At 42.3% G+C, this 24824-nt stretch overlaps 1 protein-coding gene across 3 annotated transcripts in view; it reads right to left on the reverse strand.

Moving 5' to 3' along the window:
- Window positions 1-23280, reverse strand: part of LOC132816591 (synaptopodin-2-like) — a 144802-nt gene extending 121522 nt beyond the window's left edge. For all 3 annotated transcript variants that reach the window (XM_060826413.1, XM_060826403.1, XM_060826394.1), the window contains exon 1: window positions 23070-23280. In XM_060826413.1, coding sequence (XP_060682396.1) covers window positions 23070-23174 — 105 coding nt within the window. In that variant the 5' untranslated portion in view covers window positions 23175-23280. The remainder of the gene's footprint in view (window positions 1-23069) is intronic.
- Window positions 23281-24824: the final 1544 nt, after the last annotated feature.

Here is a 24824-nt window from a genome sequence, read left to right on the forward strand (position 1 = left end):
TCGGCGTCTCTCTCTCTGTCGGCGTCTCTCTCTCTCTCTCAGCGTCTCTCTGTCGGCATCTCTCTCTCTCTCTGTCGGCATCTCTCTCTCTCCGTCGGCGTCTCTCTCTCTCTCTGTCTGTCTCTCTCTCTCTCTCTCTCTCTCTCTGTCAGCGTCTCTCTCCCTCTCTCTCTCTCTGTCAGCGTCTCTCTCTCTCTCTCTCTCTCTCCGTCGGCGTCTCTCTCTCTCTCTCTCTCTCTCTCTCTCTCTCTCTCTCTCTGTCAGCATCTCTCTCTCTCTCTCTCTCTGTCGGCGTCTCTCTCTCTCTCTCTCTCTGTTGGCATCTCTCTCTCTCCGTCAGCGTCTCTCTCTCTCTCTCTGTCGGCGTCTCTCTCTCTCTGTCGGCGTCTCTCTCCCTGTCGGCATCTCTCTCTCTCTCTGTCCGCGTCTCTCTGTCAGCGTCTCTCTCTCTCTCTCTCTCTCTCTCTCTCTGTCGGTCTCTCTCTCTCTCACTCTCTCTGTCAGCGTCTCTCTGTCGGCGTCTCTCTCTCTCTCTGTTGGCGTCTCTCTGTCGGTATCTCTCTCTATCGGCATCTCTCTCTCTCTCTGTCGGCGTCTATCTCTCTGTCGGCATCTCTCTCTCTCTCTCTCTCTCTGTCGGCGTCTCTCTGTCGGCATCTCTCTCTCTCTATCGGCATCTCTCTCTCTCTCTGTCGGCATCTCTCTCTCTCTCTGTCAGCATCTCTCTCTCTGTCAGCGTCTCTCTCTCTCTCTGTCGGCGTCTCTCTGTCAGCGTCTCTCTCTCTCTGTCGGCGTCTCTCTCTCTCTGTCGGCATCTTTCTCTCTCTGTCGGCGTCTCTCTCTCTCTCTCTCTCTCTCTCTCTCTCTGTCGGTGGCTCTCTCTCTGTCAGTGTCTCTCTCTCTGTGTCTCTCTCTCTCTCTCTCTCTGCTGGCGTCTCTCTCTCTCTCTCTCTCTGTCGGTGTCTCCCTCTCTCTCTGTCGGCGTCTCTCTCTCTCTCTCCCTCCCTCTCTCTCTCTGTCGGTGTCTCTCTGTCGGCGTCTCTCTCTCTCTCTCTCTCTCTCTCTGTCGGCATCTCTCTGTCGGCATCTCTCTCTGTTGGTGTGTCTCTCTCTGCCAGTGTCTCTCTGTCTCGGTGTCTCTCTATCGCTCGCTCGCTCTCTCTCTCCCTCTGTCCCTCGCGCTCTCTCTCTCTCTCTCTGTCCCTCGCGCTCTCTGTCGCTCTCTCCCTCTCTCTCTCTGTCGCACTCTCTCTCTCGCTCGCTCTCTATCTCTGTCGACGTCTCTCTCTCTCTCTGTCGGTATCTCTCTGTAGGTGTCTCTCTCTCTGTCGCGCTCTCTTTCTCTGTCGTGCTCCCTCGCGCTCTCTCTGTCGCACTCCCTCGCTCTCTGTCTCTCTGTCGCGCGCGCTCTCTTTCTCTGTCTCTGTCTCTCTCTGTCTCTGTCTCTCTCTCTGTCGTGCTCTCTCTCTCTCTGTCACACTCTCTCTCTCTGTCAATTTGTCTCTGTATCTGTCTCTCTCTGTCGCTCTCTCTCTCTGTCGCTCTCTCTCTCTGTCGCGCACTCTCTCTCTGTCATGTGCTCTGTCTTTCTGTCTCTCTCTCTCTCTCTGTTGTGCTCTCTCTCTCTGTTGTGCTCTCTCTGTCTCTCTCTGTTGCGCTCTTTCTGTCGCGCGCTCTCTTTTCTCTCTCTGTCTCTCTCTCTGTCTCTCTCCGTCGTGCTCTCTCTCTCTCCGTCGTGCTCTCTCTCTCTCTCCGTCGCGCGCTCTCTCTGTCGCGCTCTGTCTCTCTGTCGCGCTCTCTCTCTCTGTCGCATTCTCTCTCTCTGTCGCGCGCGCTCTCTCTCTCTGTCTCTCTGTCTCTCTCTCTCTCTCTGTTGTGCTCTCTCTCTCTGTTGTGCTCTCTCTCTCTGTTGCGCTCTCTCTCTCTCTCTGTCGCACTCGCTCTCTCTCTCTCTCTCTCTGTCTATATCTGTCTCTGTCTGTATCTGTCTCTGTCTGTATCTGTCTCTGTCTGTATCTGTGTCTCTCTGTGTCTCTCCCCTCTCTGTCCTTGGAGCAGGAGTGGCCTGTCAGGTCTACCCCACCATTCAATAAGATCATGGCTGATCTTTTCATGGATTCAGGTCCACGTACCCACCCACTCACCATAACTCTTGGTTCCTTTACTGTTAAACAATCTGTCTATCTTTGCCTTAAATACATTCAATGACGTAGCCTGAATTGTTTCTGTGGGCAGGTAATTCCACAGATTCACAGCCCTTTGGGTGAAGGAGTTCCTCATCAGCTCCATCCTAAATCTGCTCCCCCTTATTTTGAGGCTGTGTCCCTTCATTCTAGTTTCACACACGAGTGGAAATATCCTTCTTGCTTCTAACTTATCTATTTCCTTAATAATTTCATATGTTTAAATAAAAATCCCCTCCCCCCCAATTCTTCTCACTTCCAATGAGTATAGTCCCAGTCTATTCAATCTCTCCTTCCAAGCCAACCCTCTCAGCTCCTCCAGAATCAATCTAGTGAACCACCTCTGCACCCCCTTCAGTGCCAGTACATCCTTTCTCAGGGTCGAGGGTGTGGTGCTGGCAAAGCACAGCAGGTAAGGCAGCATCCGAGGAGCAGGAAAATCGAGGTTTCAGGCATTAACCCTTCATCAGGTGCCACTTTGATTAGTTTAAGAATAAAGAGTAAAATTATATAACTGAGAGAGAGACTACCTTCACTCCTCCGTCATGAGCCCTGCCGCGACTCATCAATGGCACCTTCACCACATCCACTTCCACGCCTGCTCCACCACCTTGCTACTGCCTGCATCGGATCCACCTATGTAGGAGTTGCCACTCTTTAGACGCCATCTCTTTGCTGCTGGCCCACCACAGCGATGCTGGGCCCTGTACTGAACACACACTCTCACCCTCAGTACACCCCTCCCCCCAAACCAATCAGGAGTCCCCAACTCTGCGGCTGCAACCGCCTCTCCAACAACCATGAGTCCCAGCTCCTACAGCAACTGCAACCAGGTCTGCTTTCAGGCCATGCTGTCAGCTGGCCAAGACTCCCACTCCAGCCACCCTCCCCCAAGATGTTGTCTGCTGCTGCCACCATCTTGAAAAGTCTGCTGCGGCTACCGCTGCCACCTCCAACTGTCAGGAGTTTTTGCCCCCCCCCCCCACTGCCACAGCCACCAGTCATAAATGCTAGGCGAACATCCTTGCTGCCACTGCCACTATCTCTAATCGCCTGAAGAGCCATGTCTGCTGCCATGCTTCTGACCACTGGGAGGCTGCCACCTTTCTGCACATGGCTTGCTCTTGTTGCTGTGCCAATTCCGCCAATTAGCCCGCTGCACAAGGCTTTAAAAAAGAGCAAAACAAAAGAAAAAGAGCAGGAGTAAAAGTGTAGAAAAAAAGGAAAAAGGGTTGGAGATGAATTCCAAGCTCAAGAGCCCACTGCAGCCCTGCTGGTCGGCTGCCATCTTGAAATGAAACTATTTCACTAACTTTTTTTTTTGTCCCTTCCCCACCCATAATATGTGACTTGTGTTGTCTTTTTGTGTTTGTATGGTTTTGTTTTGTAAAATGAGGTGGATTTTAAGTCCTAGAGAGTTATGGATTAATCATTTGTGTTTCTTTTCGGCACTCAGTTAAAGCCATCTGTTTGTGATAAAAAGCTGTTTTCTTGTTAGGTATAAAAATCTGATGAGTTTTTAATTTAAACCTGGTGTTGCCAGTCAGGTAAACTGGGGCTTTGGATAGTTTGATTAAATCTTTTTATATTTCTGGTAATTCCAGGAATAGCAGGGTTTATTTCTAGTGCACATCACTGTCAGACCCCGAGTTAGGCAAGGCAGAGTTTTTGATTCTACCTCCATTGGAAATGGAAATAGAATCCCATGTTGTTAATGTTAATTTGTTCTGTATGCCAACTGATATTCCCTCCCCCACAACAATACATATTTTCATGCAACACCATTAGACAATAAGTTAGTGTTGATTAGGGCAGCACAGTGGCTCAGTGGTTGATCCTGCTGCGTTGCAGGGAATGGGTTCAATTTCAGCCTTTGGTGATTGTCCGTGTGGAGTTTGCATGTTCTCCCCGCTTGTGTGAATTTCTTCTGGGTGCTCTGGTCTCCTCCCAGAGTCCCAAGTTGTGCAGGTTTACATAGATTAGCCATGCTAAATTGCCCATAGTGTCCAGGAATGTGCAGGTTAGGTGGTTTAGCTGTAGTCAATGTACAGTTATAGGATAGCGGGTTGGGTGAGATGCTCTTTGGAGGGTCATTGTTGCCTCAATAGGCCAAATGGCCTGCTTTCATACTGTAGGGATTCGATGCTAATACTTTAACACGATGAACCTTTGGCTTTGGCAGAGCATTTGCTGAAATGAGTAGGCATAAAGTCCACTGCAGACAACTTAAGTGAGAGTAAGTGTTGAGTTAATGTCACTGTTGAGTTAATATCCAGCGTAGTATGTATGGATGATCAGACCACTGCCACAATGTTAACAGTTTCTCCACTGAGTCAAAATGTTTACATTTGCCCCCATTCCAGAAATCTTAATGATGGGAGATCCAGATTGTCAATTTAGAATACTGATTGACATTTAATTGGATATTTGTACCTTATGGATGTACCTTATTCTACTGTAAAACAAACAATAGCTGGGTTTTGTAAAAAATTCTGTTAAGATTCTTCAGCACTTACCACTTTACAAATCTGCAAACTAAATAATTTTACAAACTGTCAAAACCCTCTGCAAAGCCAATAACCACAAGTAGGAAGTCAATCAGCAGCTGACCTGAAAGTGGTTGATAATACCTTTTTAAATAAAGCTCGTGGGAGATCTTTCCCACTGTTGAATGCATGTTCAACTGTGCAAGGTTGAGAAACCGTGTGAGCTGGAGTGTTAAACTCCAAAATAGCATTGCTGGCATCAAATTAGATTACAACCTGATGTCATCATCTGCTTACTCAACATACTCCTATCACACTCTCCTTGTGTTTGCACTAATACCATTACCAAATTGGCATCACATGGACCAGATATGCACATCATACTGTAGATGTCAGTTTTTGGAATCAAAATGGGCATCTATGGTGTCATGGAGCTGAATGTTTCAGCCCTAGTGTGCAGCTGAGCTTGTGTGAATGTAATTGTGAGCTATTGATTGTGCGGCTCAAAATTTTCTTCCATTTTATTTTAATGGGGTAAAATAAACTGTTGAATGTCAATGTGCTACTGTTATTCATTTTTTTTTTGAAAGCAAGAAATAGTCTCAAGGTTTCAGCTTTTTTCTTCACTGGTGTTTTAATGATCTATTCAATCACATCACCTCGATCACACCGATCATATTAAGGGCATGATGGTGAAGTAACTTTAAAAGGAAAATAATTACTGTTTTGGTAAATTCACTGTCAGATGCTTGTTATGTTCTCCTAGTTTGTAAAGGTAACTAAGTTAGGTCACACATAGAGCAATTGCAGGTCTATGATGTTTTATGTTAAACTCAGTTTACATAGAGAGTTAAGGAGGCTATTTGTTTGCTTGCATTAGGTTAAAGCTTTCTAATTGTTGATCTTTGGGATTACAAGATTGAAAGATTCTATGAAAATATTATTTTACACTGGCACTGAGGACTTGTACCAAGGTTTTGTGAGTCATAAGATAATAATTCCCAGTGTGCAGCCAGTATTTTGGAGAAGCACACAGTTATAAGCAACTTCCATAAAAGGGAATTAATCCCTGCTGTTGAAATAAACTTGTTCTTATATTCATGTCTGTAGATGTTCACTATAGAAAGAATCCCAGTACCAAAGAAGATTGTGTTACTAATTATAAATAAGTATCACGATTTGCATTAAGGGTTGCCTATCTGCTTTTAAATAGAAAGCAGAATGTTTCAGTAGAAGTTTAAACAGTGCATACTATGTCAGATAATTTCAATATTTTCTTCGCACACTGTACATATCAGATTCTGCACTTTGAACATGTGGCTACAGTATTCTAGAATTGTTTAATTCATTTGTTCTTAGTGTAATTGTCATTTTAACTTATTTTACCCAACATCGAGGAAAGAGGTGAAGAGAAATAAAGACAATCAGATAAAAAGATAGAAATTGTTAAAACAAAGTACTGATAGCAGAGGGATACAAGTGCACTGCTAAGGTGCTATCATTAGTTAAAGTACAGGTTTTCTTTCAGTGAACTGAAAATATCACCACCAAATTCTTCCTCTTTACTTCAAATGTTGATACCATATCTTAATAGTCCTTTCACCCAGAGGAGATAAAGTTGAAACCAAACTGCCATTTTTTTTTGCAGACAGGATTGTACATGATAGAACTAAATCTAAGGAACACCTAGTATTCTTTGTTGTATCTAGATTATTTTCTGTGAAATGCTATGCTTTAAAAGTTATTTAGTCAATCAATTCTCAAAAGCATGTTTTCAAATAAGACTCTTAGAAAATAACTCACTCTAATATTAGTATTATGTTTGTATGTTTAATATTTATATAGCACCTTTCAAGCTCCAAGTCATCTCCAAAGTATTTTTTAGTCACTGAAATATTTTGGATCGTCGCCACTATTATAGTGTAGGAAGTTTTACTGATTATTGCATAACAGGTGCTACCAGCAGCTGTAAAATAATGTATAGATAAGCTGTTTTAGTGATGTTAACAGAGTGACTGATATTGGCCAGGTACCAATGAGAGATCTTTCCTCTGTTTTGCTCCAAAATTATGCATTGGCATCTTTTATATTCACATGAGATAAAGACAAGCATTTTGTTTAATGTCAAACAAACATGACTCCCCAATTGAGTTTGTTGTGGTATCAAGAGTCCTGCATTGTACAGCAGGGACGTGAGCTGCCAATTTGAAGACAATATCCTGGTGGGTTTTATGAGTAGGCATACTGTCAACCTGAACAGGCTCAGAATCCTGATAATCTCACCATCAGTTGTTTCTGTTTAATGAGAGCAGGACGATGATGAGTTTACCTTTTATGACAAACTCAGTGGATAGTTTTCATAGTTCCTAATCATCATGCCCATGAGTTTCTGATGGAACACTAGCTTCACACGGGTTTCATGACTGTTGGAGACTGAAGATAGACTGTCCAAATACATTGAGGCTAGAAATGAAAGCTTGTGGCAGGAACCAGGATGTAAGGTGGGTATTGTATGTTAAAATAAAAAGGTATATAATGATTTATTTGTTTTAAGTAATGCTTATATGAGGATAAAAATAAAGGCTGTATTGTTGAACAAAATTGTTACTAATGTTTTACAAAGGCAAGTTATGAAGGCAAACTAAAATTTTAAATGCTTTAATGAAGATTGTATAGAACAAAAAAAAAGGCTGCTATAAAAGAAAAATAGCAGGGAATATATACAGAACCTATTGTTGGGGCACTAAGAGCCACACCATCCAATAATTCTGGTTGACAAAAATTGAGATTGATGTAACTTTGCATGAAGCGGATTTGATGAAGTTGCTTTGTTTGAAGCATTAGGGCACACTTTAGAGAATTGCACTGAGACCTGATTGTCAAAAGGAGCACTATCTATATCATTCTGTATATTCTATGTAAGTCTAGGGAGAACTAGCAAAGTAAGAAAAACAAGCATTAAAGTAGATGTCATGCAGTGGTACCATCTCTCAAGTATATTGTCCAAAGATGCATGTCACAAAGTGTTGCTAATTAATGCATTGCATTGTTACTGATGCTTTTCTTCTTCTTCTTCCTCACAGAACACTTGAGATAATGCAGCAATAAAGCAGGACCACATATGATTTCTGGTCAGGAAAGGAATTGCCTTGATTGTTGGAAACGTATTTGTTTCACAGATTGGTGGACAGCACATTGACTTTTCATAGGGAAGTACGTTATAATGGAAAATAAATATGTAGAATGTACAGAAGATCTAGCTTCAGGGCAGGTGGTTATTTTCTTCGTGAGGGAACTGTCACTTCTTCAACTGGAGACCCATCCTGAAGTGTTTCAAGTACACGTATCATGCTCAACCAAATGGGCCTGAAGAAAGTTCATTTTAATGATGAGATGTGCTACTTCATGCATGTTTGGACACAATATCGTTTACATAAACTCAATCTGATCCTTTATATCAAATTAAATTAGGACTTTATTCAACTGTATTTTATGAAAGTCGCTGAATGTGACTACTCTGCAAATATAGGGAATGTATGCAGAGTTGCAAAGGGAGCTAACTATGCTATATACAGGCATAATTAGCCTCAAACCGGCCTGCACTCAGAATGAGAGAGAGGGAATAACATGAGCATAAAACTCATAAGGAAATCAATTGATGTATATTAGCACTGAGGGCCAGATGATATGAAGTTGTCACTGACTCAAAGGTCTGCCAGGTAGAAAATTAATACATAATGTGTATGATTTAATTCAGTACATAATCACAGAGATGATATGGATTTTCCATGTAAATAATTATAACATTTAATCTCTAGGCATAAAAAAGGTTTGAAAAGATTCCTCAAGATAGAAGTTGTCAATAGTAATCCAAATCTCTGAAATTCATACATATTAGAGCTGTTCTTTAATCACTCTTCTCCAGGTATTTTTTCACCTTTTTTCCAGTGAGTGGTTCACAAATTATGAAGTCTCTGACTTATTCATTCAATGCCACAGCTTACAGCAACTAGTGAGGGAAAATAAATTGGTTTTCTTTAGGCATCAGGCATTTTCTACTGCAGAGACACCTCCCCTCCACCTTTTAGAGGTCTGAAGGCTTCTACTAAAACATTCACATCCAGAAGCTGTTCACTGGCATAGGAACCAATCACATTGTTGTTGGCATGTTACTGGCTTCTGTCAATGACAACTGGTCACATCTCCACAAACCAATCAGCTACTTGTTGCAAGCCAAATCTCACTTTGTACACATCTACTGGTATCAGCCCATCTGCTGCCAATCTCTCTCACTGCTTGAACAAAGCAGAAGAGTGAACACTGCTTATAATTAATTTCAGTAATTTGCTTTTAAAAATTAAGTGACTCTTTCCATAATCCTTGGTTTTAAAACAGTAATTTCTCCCCATTTCAGACCACAATCTAAAATACACAAAAATAAAAGGTACAGTCTTTAGAGGCAGTTTACCATTGTATGTAAGTGTTAATTCATATTACCAGATATGCACAAAAGCATAAATATTACCTCATAATCTGCATATTACAACTTAACTGGAGGCTTGGCTTCCTTCATATTGGATTTCTCTATAAGTTTTACACAATTATCTACCTATGTTGTAGCCATCTGCAGTACCATCCTATGTTATAGATATTTGTCCGAAATGTATTTTGCACAAATATAGTTTGTCCTTATTTCACTGTATTGATTCTATATACTAGGCTCGGAAATGTAATTGTCTTTCCAAACAGGACATGGGACTCTTCTAACTCCGTGCCTTTATAAGAAGGTGTTTAACTTAGTGGGCCACCTGTGATCAACTAAAATGCTAAACCTCCCCTTGTCTCTTTAAATTGATTACGACTTTCTCATTGTTATACTGACAGCGTTTAGCACATGAAACCATGAAGGTCTAACTTGTCTGATTTTCTTGAAGCAAGCTGGATAAATGTCTTTAGAAGAGTATCAGAGAGAAATTTAATGTAGCACCAAAGTTCCCTTCCAGTCATGTCCTTTTCTCCACGATGCCTATCACTGTCCTTCCTCATTGCTACATCTTCCTAGGTGGCTAAATGGAGACCATAGCACTGCTATGTGAAAGATGTAAATCTTAGAGGCAGTAGTCTGCTGCACCAGATAATAGCCATTCATTGGATGTGAAATGCTTTGAAACATCTTAAGATATGATATAATTAATAATAGGTCCAAATTGTTCTCTGCAATGGCTATTTTATTCATGAATCTCCTTTAATCTGAAACTTGAACCATTACCTGAAGTATCATGTCCAAAATTTCAATTAATCTTTAAATAACTCAGGAGGCATGACTGGAAAGGAGTTTCACTTATTGTTGAACACCATCGTAGAGCCACTACTCATGGCATACATAGACTAGTCTCACCTTGGGGCAGACAGTTCTGCAGACCCATTCCTGAGTCTGCTTTAGCAGGGGCACTGGTGATGAGTTCCAGATGAGCAGGCCATTTCCTGTTAAAAAGGGAATTCATACTCAATGGGTTCCACAGGGAGATTAATTGGGAATCCTCCAGGGACATTATAGGGATTATTACATTTCTACCTGATGAAGCCCAAGGGATCCCCCTTGTTCCTGACACAGAAGGGCCTTGAGCATCATGTTTCCCATGGTCCCATTCCTGTTGCTTTCCAGGTCTGGTCAGGGGGTGTATAATAAGTTGGTGAATTTCTTTTCCATGAAGACCATTGAAAAGTCACTGCAGGCACCTCATCCGCAGTGCGGTGTCTGATGAACCTTCTGTGGAGAGCTCCTGCCTGACATTGTTGATGCTTTTGTTTTACTGATCTTCTCAGTTTTGACCATGTACGATACCAGTCTCAGTTGTTTTTAAGGATAACTCCTGGGAGCTGTTGAGACTGTTACTGAGTTTCCTTATGTGGGTAACATCTCCCCTAGTAATTTTGATACCTTAGAAAACTGTCAGTTAAGTTCTGTTCCTTGGAGTCAGTGTCTATTTTTATGACTTCTTGATGATGATGTGTAACCTTCCCAAGGTACATTATCTATTTTACCTGGAATGTCCATTTTTCCCTTTTTAGCTGATTGCCAGAAAAACAACATAACACCTCGTACAAACTGTTTAAAACATCATCCTAACAGACTACTACACTGGGCATACCTTGAAGGATACTGCCTTCTCTGTTACCCCCTGAAAGATGGGAGAAGCCAAAGATACCTCAAAGGATAAGCAAGTGTACTCATACAGTCCTTTGAGTATTTATAGTGATGTCTTCCTGGATGATCTCTTAATTTCTAAACTGAGGTAGGAATAGCTCATGTTCAATTTGTAACATGTGACACTCAGCCAATTTTTAAAATACAGGTCTTCTCTGCATGGCATAAGGTATATATCTAAATAGGAAACTGTATTGATCGTCAACTCTCAATCCCACAGAAATGGACTGAGTTGTCAGGTTTTACAACTGGGACTACTCCTGCGGCCAATTTGGCAAATTGCACTGGGTGTGTGATGCCAAGCTCCTCTAGACATTCCAGTTCAGTCTCTACTTTCTCACATAGGGTACAAGGGACCAGCCGTGACTTGAAGTGTTTGGGTCAAGCCTCTGAGTCGACATAGATCTTTGCCTTAGTGGCTTTTATCTTCCTGAGGCCCTCTAGGAACATATTGTTACACTTCCCAATGACTTAATATAGATCACTCGTGCCCATTTTAAAGATCTGTTACCAATCCATGCAGGTTTTCTGTCGCCAGACACTTCCCAAAAGATTGGGACCTGGCCTTTGCACCACCATCGAGGGCAGTTGGTCTGTCAGTTGCCCGTGCGGAACTTAGTGATCCCAATAATAAATAAGGGCTCCCCAGAGCATCTGCTCCCAGGAGGACCAGTTCCAACACTGTACAGCCCAGATGGCCTCCTTATTCAAGGACTGCAGATTCCCCCCAGACGTGATCGACGATGCCCTCCACCGCATCTCCTCCACTTCCCACTCCTCCGCCCTTGAGCCCCGCCCCTCCAACCGCCACCAAGACAGAACCCCACTGGTGCTCACCTACCATCCCACCAACCTCCGCATACAACGTATCATCCGCCGTCATTTCCGCCACCTCCTAACGGACCCCACCACCAGGGATATATTTCCCTCCCCTCCCCTATCAGCGTTCCGCAAAGACCACTCCCTTCGTGACTCCCTCGTCACGTCCACACCCCCCACCAACCCAACCTCCACTCCCGCCACCTTCCCCTGCAACCGCAGGAAATGCAAAACTTGCGCCCACACCTCCTCCCTTACTTCTCTCCAAGGCCCCAAGGGATCCTTCCATATCCGCCACAAATTCACCTGCACCTCCACACACATCATCTATTGCATCCGCTGCACCCGATGTGGCCTCCTCTATATTGGGAAGACTGGCCGCCTACTTGTGGAACGCTTCAGGGAACACCTCTGGGACGCCCGGACCAACCAACCCAACCACCCCAAGGCTCAACACTTTAACTCTCCCTCCCACTCCACCGAGGACATGCAGGTCCTTGGACTCCTCCATCGCCAGAACATAACAACACGACAGTTGGAGGAAGAGCGCCTCATTTTTCGCCTGGGAACCCTCCAACCACAAGGTATGAACTCAGATTTCTCCAGTTTCCTCATCTCCCCTCCCCCCACCTTGTCTCAGTCGATTCCCTCGAACTCAGCACCGCCCTCCTAACCTGCAATCTTCTTCCTGACCTCTCCGCCCCCACCCCACTCCGGCCTATCACCCTCACCTTGACCTCCTTCCACCTATCACATCGCCATTGCCCCTCCCCCAAGTCCCTCCTCCCTACCTTTTATCTTAGCCTGCCTGGCACCCTCTTCTCATTCCTGATGAAGGGCTCTGGCCCGAAACGTTGAATTTCCTGTTCCTTGGATGCTGCTTGACCTGCTGTGCTTTAACCAGCAACACATTTTCAGCTCCCCAGAGCATATTGCCAATCTAGCCTTGGTGTCTTGCAGGCTGAAGGGCAAGATGCTGCATTGGAGTTTCTTGAAAGTTGGCCATTTGACTGGAGTTTTATCTTATTTGGGACCACTTTGGGAACAGTGATTCAATTTAACTGGATAAACTTCTCACCCTCAACTGCTTTATTCGTAAAGTCCTACCCTGAGGTGACTTCGCCCTTCGGCCTAGGCAATATGTGTTTTGGCAGCCTTGTCTGGTGTGAACTCCATGATCACAACAGCAGCATGTAAATTCTTGCTACTCACTGTATTGTGGAGAAACTTCCCAACCAACTCCAGAGCCTCTCAGTCTCTGACTCCAATCACCCTTCCCTGGCAACAAACAGGAACCACTGGCATCATCCATTGGGGATATAAATCTGTGATATGGGAGTCACTCAAGGTTGAGGATTGTATCATCTATAGACTGCTGAAGCTCCTGAACTCCATTTTCTATGTTTTTACATGAAATGAGGGGGCGGCACAGTGGCTCAGTGGTCAGCACTGCTGCCTCACAGCACCAGGGACCCTGGTTCAATTCCAGCCTCGAGCGATTGTCTGTGTGGACTTTGCACATTCTCCCCTTATCTGCGTGGGTTTTCTCCCACAATCCAAAGATGTGCAGGTTAGGTGAGTTGGCCCCATAATGTTCAGGGATGTGTAGGTGAGGTGCATTAGTCAGGGGTAAATGTAGAGTAATGGGTTTGGTTGGGATAGTCTTCGGAGGGTTGGTGTGGACTGGTTGGGCCGAAGAGCTTGTTTCCACGCTGAGGGGATTCCAATTCTAATTCTATGGCTTTCTTGAGGTCCAGATCTTAGTCAGCCAGTAACTTCCTGTGGGTGTCAATATTAATTCCACAAAATAAGTGATCCCTCAACATTCCTGAAGTGTTGACCAATACTCCGAGTTCCACCAATTTCTGCTGCTTTTTCAAGAATTCAATGCAGGTCTATTTGCTGCTTTAAACCTGTAATGCTGCAATATAACCAGTGAAGTTATAGTGGTCTGCCACCATATCTATCGGTTTCTTAAAGGCTTTTGACTCTGGGACTGCTGGATACATGAAACTGTTTATAATGCTGAAAGACAGGGGTCCATAAGTGGTGAAGAGAATGAGTTTTGGTAATCTCCAATCTGGCTTGCCTGTCAAAGTATTTCATCATTTCAGTATACTGTGGCTAATCCTCTACATACACACCATAAGGTTTCCAGTTTCCCATTTTCACCATACCCCTATTGTGATCTTACTGGGTTTGCTGAAAGCAAGGCTACTCAAACCTTTTTTGACTCTCATCATCCATGTAATAACTCAGAAAGCCTGACTGGAAAGGAATATTAGGCTGAGGTGGGTACTGCAAATGCTGGAGATTAAAGTCAATATTAGAGTGGTGCTGGAAAAGCACAGCAGGTCAGGCAGCATCCAAGGAGCAGGAAGATCGACGTTTCGGGCAAAAACCATTCATCAGGATGAAGGAGTTTTGCCTGAAACGTCAATTTTCCTGCTCTTTGGATGCTGCCTGACCTGCTGTGCTTTTCCAGCACCACTCTAATCTGGAAAGGAATATTGTCTGTTGTTCAATACTAAAACAGAGCCATTACTTGCAGTGTCAATAGGCGTGTCCCAGTTTGGAGCAGTCAGTTCTGCAGATCCATCCCTGGGTCTACCTTTTTTTCCCCTGAATGGCTTTCCCATAACTAAATCACTCTGACGTTTTTCCTTTATTTATCTATCAGCTGTCACCACCAAAATACCCATGCAGCCAATTAGATATTCATGCAAAGTCCATTATAAGTGAGGGAGGGGTAGGAAAGCAGGATGAGGATAAATCAAAATGGAGATGGATGGGAAAATAAAGCACTCTATCTGATACAGTGCCCACCTCTCTCTAAAGGTGTTGACAGCACTGGTGAACACCTAACGCTTCCTCTCTAACAAAGCCTAGGCATGAACATATAAAGGGCTCAAATGATGAGCGCTAACTGGGCAGGTCATTACCTGTTACCCAGGGAATTCATAGTCATTGAGCTCCACAGGGAGATTAAATGGTGATACCCCATGGACATTGTTGGGATTGTCACAATATTGTGCATGCCTTCAAGAGATGTTCATCGCCTTCACCTATCCCATCCAGAAAATGGGAATTTATGCCAGAACAGATTTAAAAGATCTGGTTTTATACTTAAGGCTTGACAAAGTTGTGGAAGTTGATATGAATAACAAGACAAGGAACTATGCAGAACTTTGAAACAATAAAAAAGTGGTCTATCCCTCAAGGTGTCTATAATACATCTTCCTTGAACATAGAGGTGACATTGTCTTCAACGGTAGAGTAAAATGGTCTGAGAGAACTTGAGGCTCATAGGTAACACTATACCTATTTCCTTTTCTATTGAAATCAATGAAGAAGAAATATTTCCATACAATATAAACTGACTGCTGCTCAGGAACCAGTCGATCGTCAGCCACTGCTGCAGATAAATATCATCCCATTCTTACAGATTGGAAAGTGCCAAGATGTTTGGCACCCAGTCTGTCTTTTGGTAGATCTTCATGAAGCATGCAATAGATAGATCATGTGATGTAAGTTCACCCAGAGTTCAGATATCTTGGCAGACATGAAGCTATGATTTATACCCTGGAATGTCTTTTCTGTTACTACTGTTCCTTCAACATAAGCAAATAGACAGACTGAGAGTCTAACACACACCTTATAAGGTGAGCTACTGGTATCTGGATCTTTATCTAGGTTTGTCTTATGGTTTATTATTGAGAGAGATCAGAACAGTCAGTGTCACAGCCTATTAATCCACGTATCTATAAACTACTCAAGCCACCAAGGATTTTTTTTGGTTTCATTGATTTCTCAATGAGCCAATTTAAACTGTAGAAAATACAACTACATAAGACAAAAATGAATTTCACCAGTTGGGTAGACAGGATGCACAACATGACATCACCAGGAAATGATTATCATTGGCACACCATAGTCAACTAGCAAGCTATCCGCCATCATTAAACAGACACCTGCAGGTGCTGAGGCAGCTGTGCTAACCGTTGAACCACCATGCTGTCCTTATGGCCAACTGTAAAGATTGGCAGCTCAGGAGACTCAGTACACATCTCTGAAAGTGGAATTTGACTGACTGGATATCAGTGGGGCAGCAGGTATTTACCTTTGTACTTGTGGTCTGTTCTCAATCTAAAAGAAAATCCTTTTCCCTCAGTATGCCACATCAAGGCTGACTACATTTAGTGAACAGTCTCCTCACATGGAAACAGCAACTCGATTCACCACCATTAACAAAGTGCTGATGGTTTGATAAAATAGCCCTTATTAAGACATTTTCATGTGAAACATGCTGTTCACCTCCTTAGGCAGGCAGCATGCTGAAAACTAGCCCTCTCCCTTTTCCTGATGTTGGGTTGGGGGTACTAATCCTTGTGATTTGTCACAATTTTACTGAGCACTCTACTTCTTTTCTGCCTCCTGGAAGGTGATAAAATTTTGCCCAATTTTTTTTTTGATGGAATCTGTTGCATGTATTAACTAATACATGCACAAAGCGATTTAATGGCCCAAAGTCTCTGTTTTAGAAGGTATTTTGAATCCAGTTACTCCAAATATCTGACATCATGCAAAATAAACACAGCAATGCCCACGGTTGTCACAATGAGACTGAAATCTATGTTTCTGGTTAAAGGGAACACTGGGTACATACATAGTTGAGTTTAGCCTAAAAGGACGGCCAGCCAGGGAGGGAGATAAATATGCGGGTTTGATGCAGAATTTCTCTGTGTGGGAGGCAAATAACAAGTTAGTCTTGTAATTTTTGAAGAAGGACCTGAAATGTTAACTCTAATTTCTCTCCACAGATGCTGCCAGACTGCATGGTGGCTCAGTGTTTAGCACTGTTGCCTCATGGCGCCAGGGACCTGGGTTCAATTCCCACCTCTGGCAACTGTCTGTGTGGAGTTTGCACATTCTCCCCGTGTCTGCATGGGTTTCCTCCCACACTCCAAAGATGTGCAGGTTAGCTGAATTGGCCATGCTAAATTGCCTGTAGTGTTTGGTGCATTAGTCGGTTAAATGTAGGGGAATGGGTCTGGGTAGGTTGCTCTTCGGAGGGTCAGTGTGGACTCGTTGGGCCGAAGGGCCTGTTTTCACACTGTAGGGAATCTAATTTTTTAAAAATGAGTTTTTCCAGTAATTTCTGTTTTTTGTTCGTCTTGTAAGTACTGTGTTAATGTGACAAATTTCCACTAACCCTACTTGTATTGAAGGTGCACCCTATGTTGTAATCAAATGGTAGCCAATTAAAGTTGACATGTGGGACACACATACAGGGAATCCAATTGAGGGACAGCTAGCAGCTCCTTTTAGAGATGTAACTGCTGCTGCGGGTCTAACTGAGGCTGCTTACTCTAACTTCTCTGATATCTTGCCCTGCCTTTGGAGTCTTCTCTTTTCAGCTGTATCCGTCAGACTATGTTTTTAACTATAGGATTTTGCCCTCGCTGCCAACACGCTTTATCTTGTGCTGTAAGAGATATTTTGAGATATTGATCTAGAGTATCTCTAGGCTGTGACTGTCGAGGCTGTTTCATTCCTGACGTAGTATAATACACCTTTTACTCATGTCTGTACATTGCCGGTTATGAAGTACAGCTCTGCAGTATAGTACCTCTCTATTTGCTCCTACTGATCTGATGTTTTCTTTCCTAACGAGTCATGTCATCAGTTACAACTTCATCATTTATTTAAATTTCTTTATATTAGTGTAAATTCAGTGCTCTGTACCTAATCTTAATTTGGTAACTATAACCAAATTCAAATTTTTTGTAAATGGTATAAAATATTTTTAAGCCAGCAAATATTTATAAAATATCCTACATACATATTTATAGCTCACTCATTTGTTTATCATCTCAACACAAAACTTCTAAGTCAAAGTTTTGATGAGAGAGTATTTGGTAACATTTTCTGATTTGGGAATTATGAAGCATTATTTGTCATTTTCATCATAACGAAACTTGAAAAGAGACAATGGTGTGTTTAATGTGACTTATATCTGTGTACTATGCAGCTACAAAGAAAAGCAGGTCAGGATGATCCAGCTGACCACGGCACCATGGTGCAGAAGGCCATTTAAGAGAGGGAGTAAAAAGACAAATAGTTGTTATAGGGGATTCTATAATTAGGGGGACAGATAGTATCCTATGCAAGTCGGATCGGGAGTCTTGCATGGTGTGTTGCCTGCCCGGTGCCGGGGTGCGGGACATCTCCAATCAGCTTGAAAGGATATTGGAGCGAGAGGGGGAGGATCCAGTTGTTGTGGTCCACGTTGGGACTAACAAAATAGGCAAAGTTAGGGTGGAGGACCTGTTTGGGGATTATCAAGCACTAAGAAGGAAATTGAAGTGCAGGTCCTCAAAGGTCATAATCTCCGGATTACTGCCCGAGCCACATGCCAATTGGCATAGGGATAAGAAAATTAGGGAAGTAAACATGTGGCTAAGGGCTTGGTGTGGGAAAGAGGGATTCCATTTCATGGGGCATTGGCATCAGTTTTGGGACCAGGGGGATCTGTACCGTTGGGACGGTCTCCACCTGAAACGATCAGGTACCAATGTTCTAGCGAAGAGGATAAATAGGGTGGTCAGTAAGACTTTAAACTTCTGAGTTGGGGGAAAGCGACAGGGAGTATGGAGTTAAATGGAAAGTTAAACAACAGGATAGCATATGTGCAGGCGGATTTAAACTCGAGGCAGACTGGGAATGCAACAAAAAGGAAGGATAACTTAGGACATCTTATGACTTCCAATATCTCTAATGATAAAGTTAGCGTTAAGGCACTTTACCTGAATGCTCGTAGCATTTGTAACAAAGTAGATGAACTAATGGCACAGATCATCGTGAATGATTATGATGTGGTAGGCATCACAGAGACATGGTTGCAGGGGGTTCAGGACTGGCAGTTATAAATCCAAAGATTGACAACTTATCGAAAAGACAGGGAGGTGGACAGAGGGGGCGGGGTGGCCTTGTTAGTTAAGAACAAAATTAAATCTATGGCACTGAATGGCATAGGGTCGGATGATGTGGAGTCTGTGTGGGTGGAATTGAGAAACCACAAAGGCAAAAAAATCAGAATGGGAGTTATCTACAGACCTCCTAACAGTGGTCAGGACCAGAGGTGCAACATGTACCGGGAAATAGAAAAGGCATGTCAGAAAGGCAAGGTCATGGTGATCATGGGAGACTTCAATATGCATGTGGACTGGGTAAATAATGTTCCAGTGGATCCAAAGAAAGGGAATTCTTGGAATGCTTACAGGATGGCTTTTTGGAACAGCTTGTCATGGAGCCCACAAGGGAGCAGGCTATTCTGGACCTAGTGCTATGTAATGAACCAGACTTTATAAAAAATCTTAAAGTAAGGGAACACTTAGGAAGCAGCGATCATAATATGGTGTAGTTCAGTCTGCAGTTTGAAAGAAAGAAGGCAAAATCGGATGTAATGATGTTATAGTTAAATAAAGGTAATTATGAGGGCATGAGATAGGAACTGACGAAAATCGACTGGAAGCAGAGACTAGCGGGGAAGACAGTAGAGCAAAAATGGCAGGAGTTTGTGGGTATAATTGAAGACACCGTACAGAGGTTCATCCCCAAGAAAACAAAGATTATCTGGGGAGGGATTAGACCGCCATGGCTGACAAAGGAAGTCAGGAAATGCATCAAAGAAAAAGAGATCCTATAAAGTGGCCAACAGCACTGGGAAATCAGAAGATTGGGAAGGCTACAAAAACAAACAGAGGATAACAAAGAGAGAAATAAGGAAGGAGAGGATCAAATATGAAGGTAGGCTAGCCAGTAATATTAGAAATGATAGTAAAAGTTTCTTTCAATACATGAGAAACAAACGACAGGCAAAAGTAGACATTGGGCCACTTCAAACTGATGTTGGAAGGCTAGTAATGGGAGATAAGGAAATAGCTGTAGAACTTAATAAGTACTTTGCGTCAGTCTTCACAGTGGAAGACATGAGTAATATCCCAACAATTAAAGGGAGTCGGGGGTTGAGTTGAGTATGGTTGCCATTACAAAAGAGTCACTGCTAGAAAAGCTAAAAGGTCTTAAAATTGACAAATCTCCTGGCCCTGATGGGCTACATCCAAGAGTTCTGAGGGAGGTGGCTGAGGAAATAGTGGAGGCATTGGTTGAGATCTTTCAAAAGTCACTGGATTCAGGGAAAGTCCCGGATGATTGGAAGACTGCTGTTGTAACCCCATTGTTCAAGAAAGGATCAAGACAAAAGGTGGAAAATTATAGGCCAATTAGCCTAACCTCGGTTATTGGTAAAATTCTAGAATCCATCGTTAAGGATGAGGTTTCTAAACTCTTGGAAGAGCAGGGTAGGATTAGAACAAGACAACATGGATTTAGTAAGGGGAGGTCGTGCCTGACAGATGTGTTAGAATTCTTTGAAGAGGTGACAAGTAGGTTAGACCAGGGAAACCCAGTGGATGTGATCTATCTAGACTTCCAAAAGGCCTTTGATAAGGTGTCACACAGGATGCTGCTGAGTAAGGTGAGGGTCCATGGTGTTTGAGGTGAGCTATTGGTATGGATTGATGATTGGCTGTCTGACAGAAGGCAGAGAGTTGGGATAAGAGGTTCTTTTTCGGAATGGCAGCCAGTGACAAGCAGTGTCCCACAGAGTTCAGTGTTGGGGCCGCAGCTGTTCACGTTATATATTAATGATCTGGATGAAGGGACTGGGGGAATTCTAGTGAAGTTTGCCGCTGATACAAAGTTAGATGGACAGGCAAGTAGTACTGAGGAAGTGGGGAGGCTGCAGAAGGATCTAGACAGTTTGGGAGAGTGGTTCAGGAAATGGCTGATGAAGTTCAATGTGAGCAAATGCGAGGTCTTGCACTTTGGAAAAAAAGAATACAAGTAGGGACTACTTTCTAAACGGTGAGAAAATTCATAAAGCCAAAGTACAAAGGGATCTGGGAGTGCTAGTCGAGAATTCTCTAAAGGTAAGCATGCAGGTTGAATCCATGATTAAGAAAGCGAATGCAATGTTGTCATTTATCTCAAGAGGGTTGGAATATAAAAGCAGCGATGTGCTACTGAGACTTTATAAAGCTCTGGTTAGGCCCCATTTAGAATACTGTGTCCAGTTTTGGTCCCCACACCTCAGGAGGGACATACTGGCACTGGAGCGTGTCCAGCAGAGATTCACACGGATGATCCCTGGAATAGTAGGTCTAACATACGAGGAATGGCTGAGGATCCTGGGATTGTACTGATTGGAGTTTAGAAGTTTAAGGGGAGATCTAATAGAAACTTACAAGATAATACATGGCTTGGAAAGGATGGACGCTAGGAAATTGTTTCCGTTAGGCGAGGAGACTAGGACCCGTGGGCACAGCCTTAAAATTAGAGGGGGTCAATTCAGAACAGAAATGCGAATACATTTCTTTAGCCAGAGAGTGGTGGGCTTGTGGAATTCATTGCCACGGAGTGCAGTGGAGGCCGGGATGCTAAATGTCTTCAAGGCAGAGATTGATAAATTCTTGAAGTCACAAGGAATTAAGGGCTACGGGGAGAATGCGGGTAAGTGGAGTTGAAATGCCCAACAGCCATGATTAACTGGTGGAGTGGACTCGATGGGCCGAATGGCCTTACTTCCACTCCTTTGTCTTATGGTCTTAGGCAGCATCCAAAGAGCAGGAGAATCGATGTTTCGGGCATAAGCCCTTCTCCTGCTCCTTGGATGCTGCCTGACCTGCTGCGCTTTTCCAGCAACACATTTTTCAGCTCTGATCTCCAGCATCTGCAGTCCTCACTTTCTTCTAGTTACAAAGAAATACAAATAGTGCATCAGATGCATTCTACTGAAGGTGGTGAATGTGAAGCCTGCACCTTTCATCTATTTTTCTTTCAGTTTTGTAACGTGTATAGTAAGAGTTGTTTTGAAGAGTAGTAAAATCTGCTGGGCCCGCATGAAGTTCTTGTTAAACAATTATAGAGACCAGACATGTGGGATTTTGAAAGTTGCAACGATACAAAAGATTCACTAGGTGTCAGACATTGTGAACAGTTGTTCTTTCCCATTTTCTCGATAGTTAGTTTGGTAAGTATTGCCAACATTTTTCATTACTGGTTGGTCTATTTAACCAGATTTCTTTATAAAAATAGACATTGATATCTTAGCAACTGGCATTGAAAAATAATACTGTTCATGATCAATTAAAATAACATGTATAGGCTGCAAAATTAAAATAAAAGACTGTTTCTTCTTGAACTGTAATATTAATTCAAACTAACTACTAAAAATATGAGAATTTCAAATTCTTTATTAACAGATTGCAAGTGCAAAGCATTTCATTCAACACAAAATAAGAGTAAAACATATTTAACAGCACGGATCATCATGCTGGGCCATTAATTCTTATGATTGTATCTTCCAAGTAATGGACTTTAAGACAGGCAGCAACTGATAGGGTTTACATGACTGGAATTATTCACGCAGTACATAAATAGGATAGTACAAAATGATTAGCAAGGTAAAACAGTAAGATATTATTTATCAGTAAATAATTTTTCAAGTATTAAATCCAATCTGCTATCAACAGTCATTATTTTGACCATCTGTGATGCATTAGATTTTAGGGCAGAATAAGTTTTGCACAGCTTTCTGCTGTCACTTTTGAACTGAAACTTTACTATGAAACAAAAACTTAAATATAGATTAATGAACAGAAGTACTTATCAGCCCTCTTCAATGCAGACATTTTCTTTTGAAATTGAATTGTGTGCGGTCATTTAATGTTTGATAATACCTTTCATGCTTCTTAACTGTATGGTTTAATCAAAAACAGATCTTTGCAATTGTCCAATTTAAGACTCAACATTAATTCACCTACAGCAAAAAAAGGACAGCCCACAGATGATAATCTGTTCTACAAACAGATGTAACAGGAAGTTATTTTAAGATTTTAGCTGATAATACTATTTTCATTTTATAGTTAATTTTCTGAAGTAATCTACTTTCATTGTTTCAATGTTGGAAAATTCTTTTTGAAGTGATTACCATAGTCACTATCAGACTTTTATGATTAGTCGTCTTATCGGTAGAATTTTGAAATTTATTATTTCATGTACAGTACAGGATTGAAGATCAGATTATCATAGAATGTGTTGGAAAAGTGTCACAGTTAAACATTTGTAAGAGAGTTCCAAAAGTACAACATGTAATTCTGTGAAGCCCACAGAGTTTAAGAAATGCAGATGATAATCTCAAAGTCGTTATCTAATTTCTGCAACTATGTTAACGACATTTCAGGAGGTTATTTTGGAATGTTCTGCCTTTGGTGAACATTTTGTACCCCTCAGTTAAATTATTCTGCTTACCTTTGAAATCTGTAATGGCAGCTTGTGCTCCTTGCCACCTTGCAGTCTGAATCCCCAGGGTGCTCCACCACTGATTGTGACACAGATGTAATCCCCAATGCCCATGGATGTGAATTTGTATAGAGCTTCCTCTCTCTGGAACTGGTGAACCTCTAAGATGGAGCTTAGGTCAGAGTGAAACTGCTTTCTAGTTTGTAGATACAGCTCAGTTTGTCTGAGAAAAGGCAGTCACTCAGCACAGTTACCAGCCACTTACAGCACCACTGTACAATGTACGTCAGAGGCTGCAGCTCAGCCCCATCAAAAGAAAGTTATCCAGAAAGCTGAGCACACAAGAGACACAGTGCAACAAATCAGTGACCAGCTCAAGATAAACAAGAGGAGGAAATGTAAGGTAAAAAAAAAGCAAGCTGTTACTATTTCCAAACTGAAAACAGTTTGCTATTCCAAAACAGAAGACAGGCAGCCCTGCCCATTCAAAAATAAACTCCTCCCACCTCTTAAAAATACAAAAAATCAGTTCAACTGAAACTGTTTGGAAAAGTATCCAGAAAATCATATAGCAAGGAGATAGCAGGGAACTTCCGTGATATTTAAAATATACGTATGAAGATTGTACAGAGAGGGGAAAAAAAAGAGAGCTGGGTACTATTTTGGTAATCTGCAGCAATTTGAAAACCATGTCCAGCTGCTAAAACTATATTGAGAGAGATTGGTTAGGACTGTTGTTGTTTGAGGAGTCCTCCCCTTCAAAACTTACATAGAATGTCAGGTGAGTTAAATCTAGGTGAGTTTTGATCTTTTATGAAAGTCAAATCAAGCCCCTACCCCCACTGTAAACACTACAATGCAATTTGTAGTTTAGTTCTGGTAAAATGTGGAAGGTTTTTGGTGTGTTCTTAGCAGCATCAGGGACATTGCAATCAATTTCAGACCCTTTAGGCTAAAGAGCAGAAAAATTCGCCAAGTTGGCCTGCTGCTGATTACGATTGAATGATTCATGCTGGAAAGCAAGCATATTTTGCATTAGTTAAGAATGTCAGCCCAGACCTGGTGCCCTCTCAGTCAAATAACCGAATACCTCTCAATTCTCTATGGCTGTTCAATGAATATGCTTCATGTACCTGAGGGTGGGTGGCACCTGCGAAAATTTGTGCTTTTCCTGTACAGCGAACACAGTCAGGCGAGGAGATGGGAAGAAAAGGCAAAAGATCATATGATTGAAAGTGACTGATGCTAATAAAGCACAGAGAGAAAATGCTGGAATTCTGTGGCTTCTTGGCAAAATACTGACATGTAAATTCGCATTTTTATAAGTAAAGACCCAAAATTAGGACAAAAGTAATGGTTGTATGAGAACGAAGGGCTAGGAACATTAATTAGGTTATTAGGTTAGAAAAGATGGAAACAAAGAAATGTAAGGATTTACAAACTACTTTCTGAAAGGTCAAGCCAAAATGGAAAAGTGAAATTAGCTGGCATTCATTGTTCAATTCTGTCCAAGAGCACTCACTTGTCAAACTGACTCATTTCCTAAATACAAAAATGGATGAGACAATCAGGTTAGTACAAAACATGGACAGCGAATCAGTGATGATCGAATTCTAGGGACAGTTAGTTGTTCTATTATGCGATGGTTACATTCTTGCACTATAGAAAATAGCGCTTAAAGTGTTTATGATGTAAATGCTTTACAGCCAACACAAGTTTTAAATTTTGCGCTTTAGAAACAGTGTCCCCAATCCTGACTCAGGC

This window comes from Hemiscyllium ocellatum, chromosome 1 (assembly GCF_020745735.1).
Source record: "Hemiscyllium ocellatum isolate sHemOce1 chromosome 1, sHemOce1.pat.X.cur, whole genome shotgun sequence".
NCBI lineage: Eukaryota > Metazoa > Chordata > Chondrichthyes > Orectolobiformes > Hemiscylliidae > Hemiscyllium > Hemiscyllium ocellatum.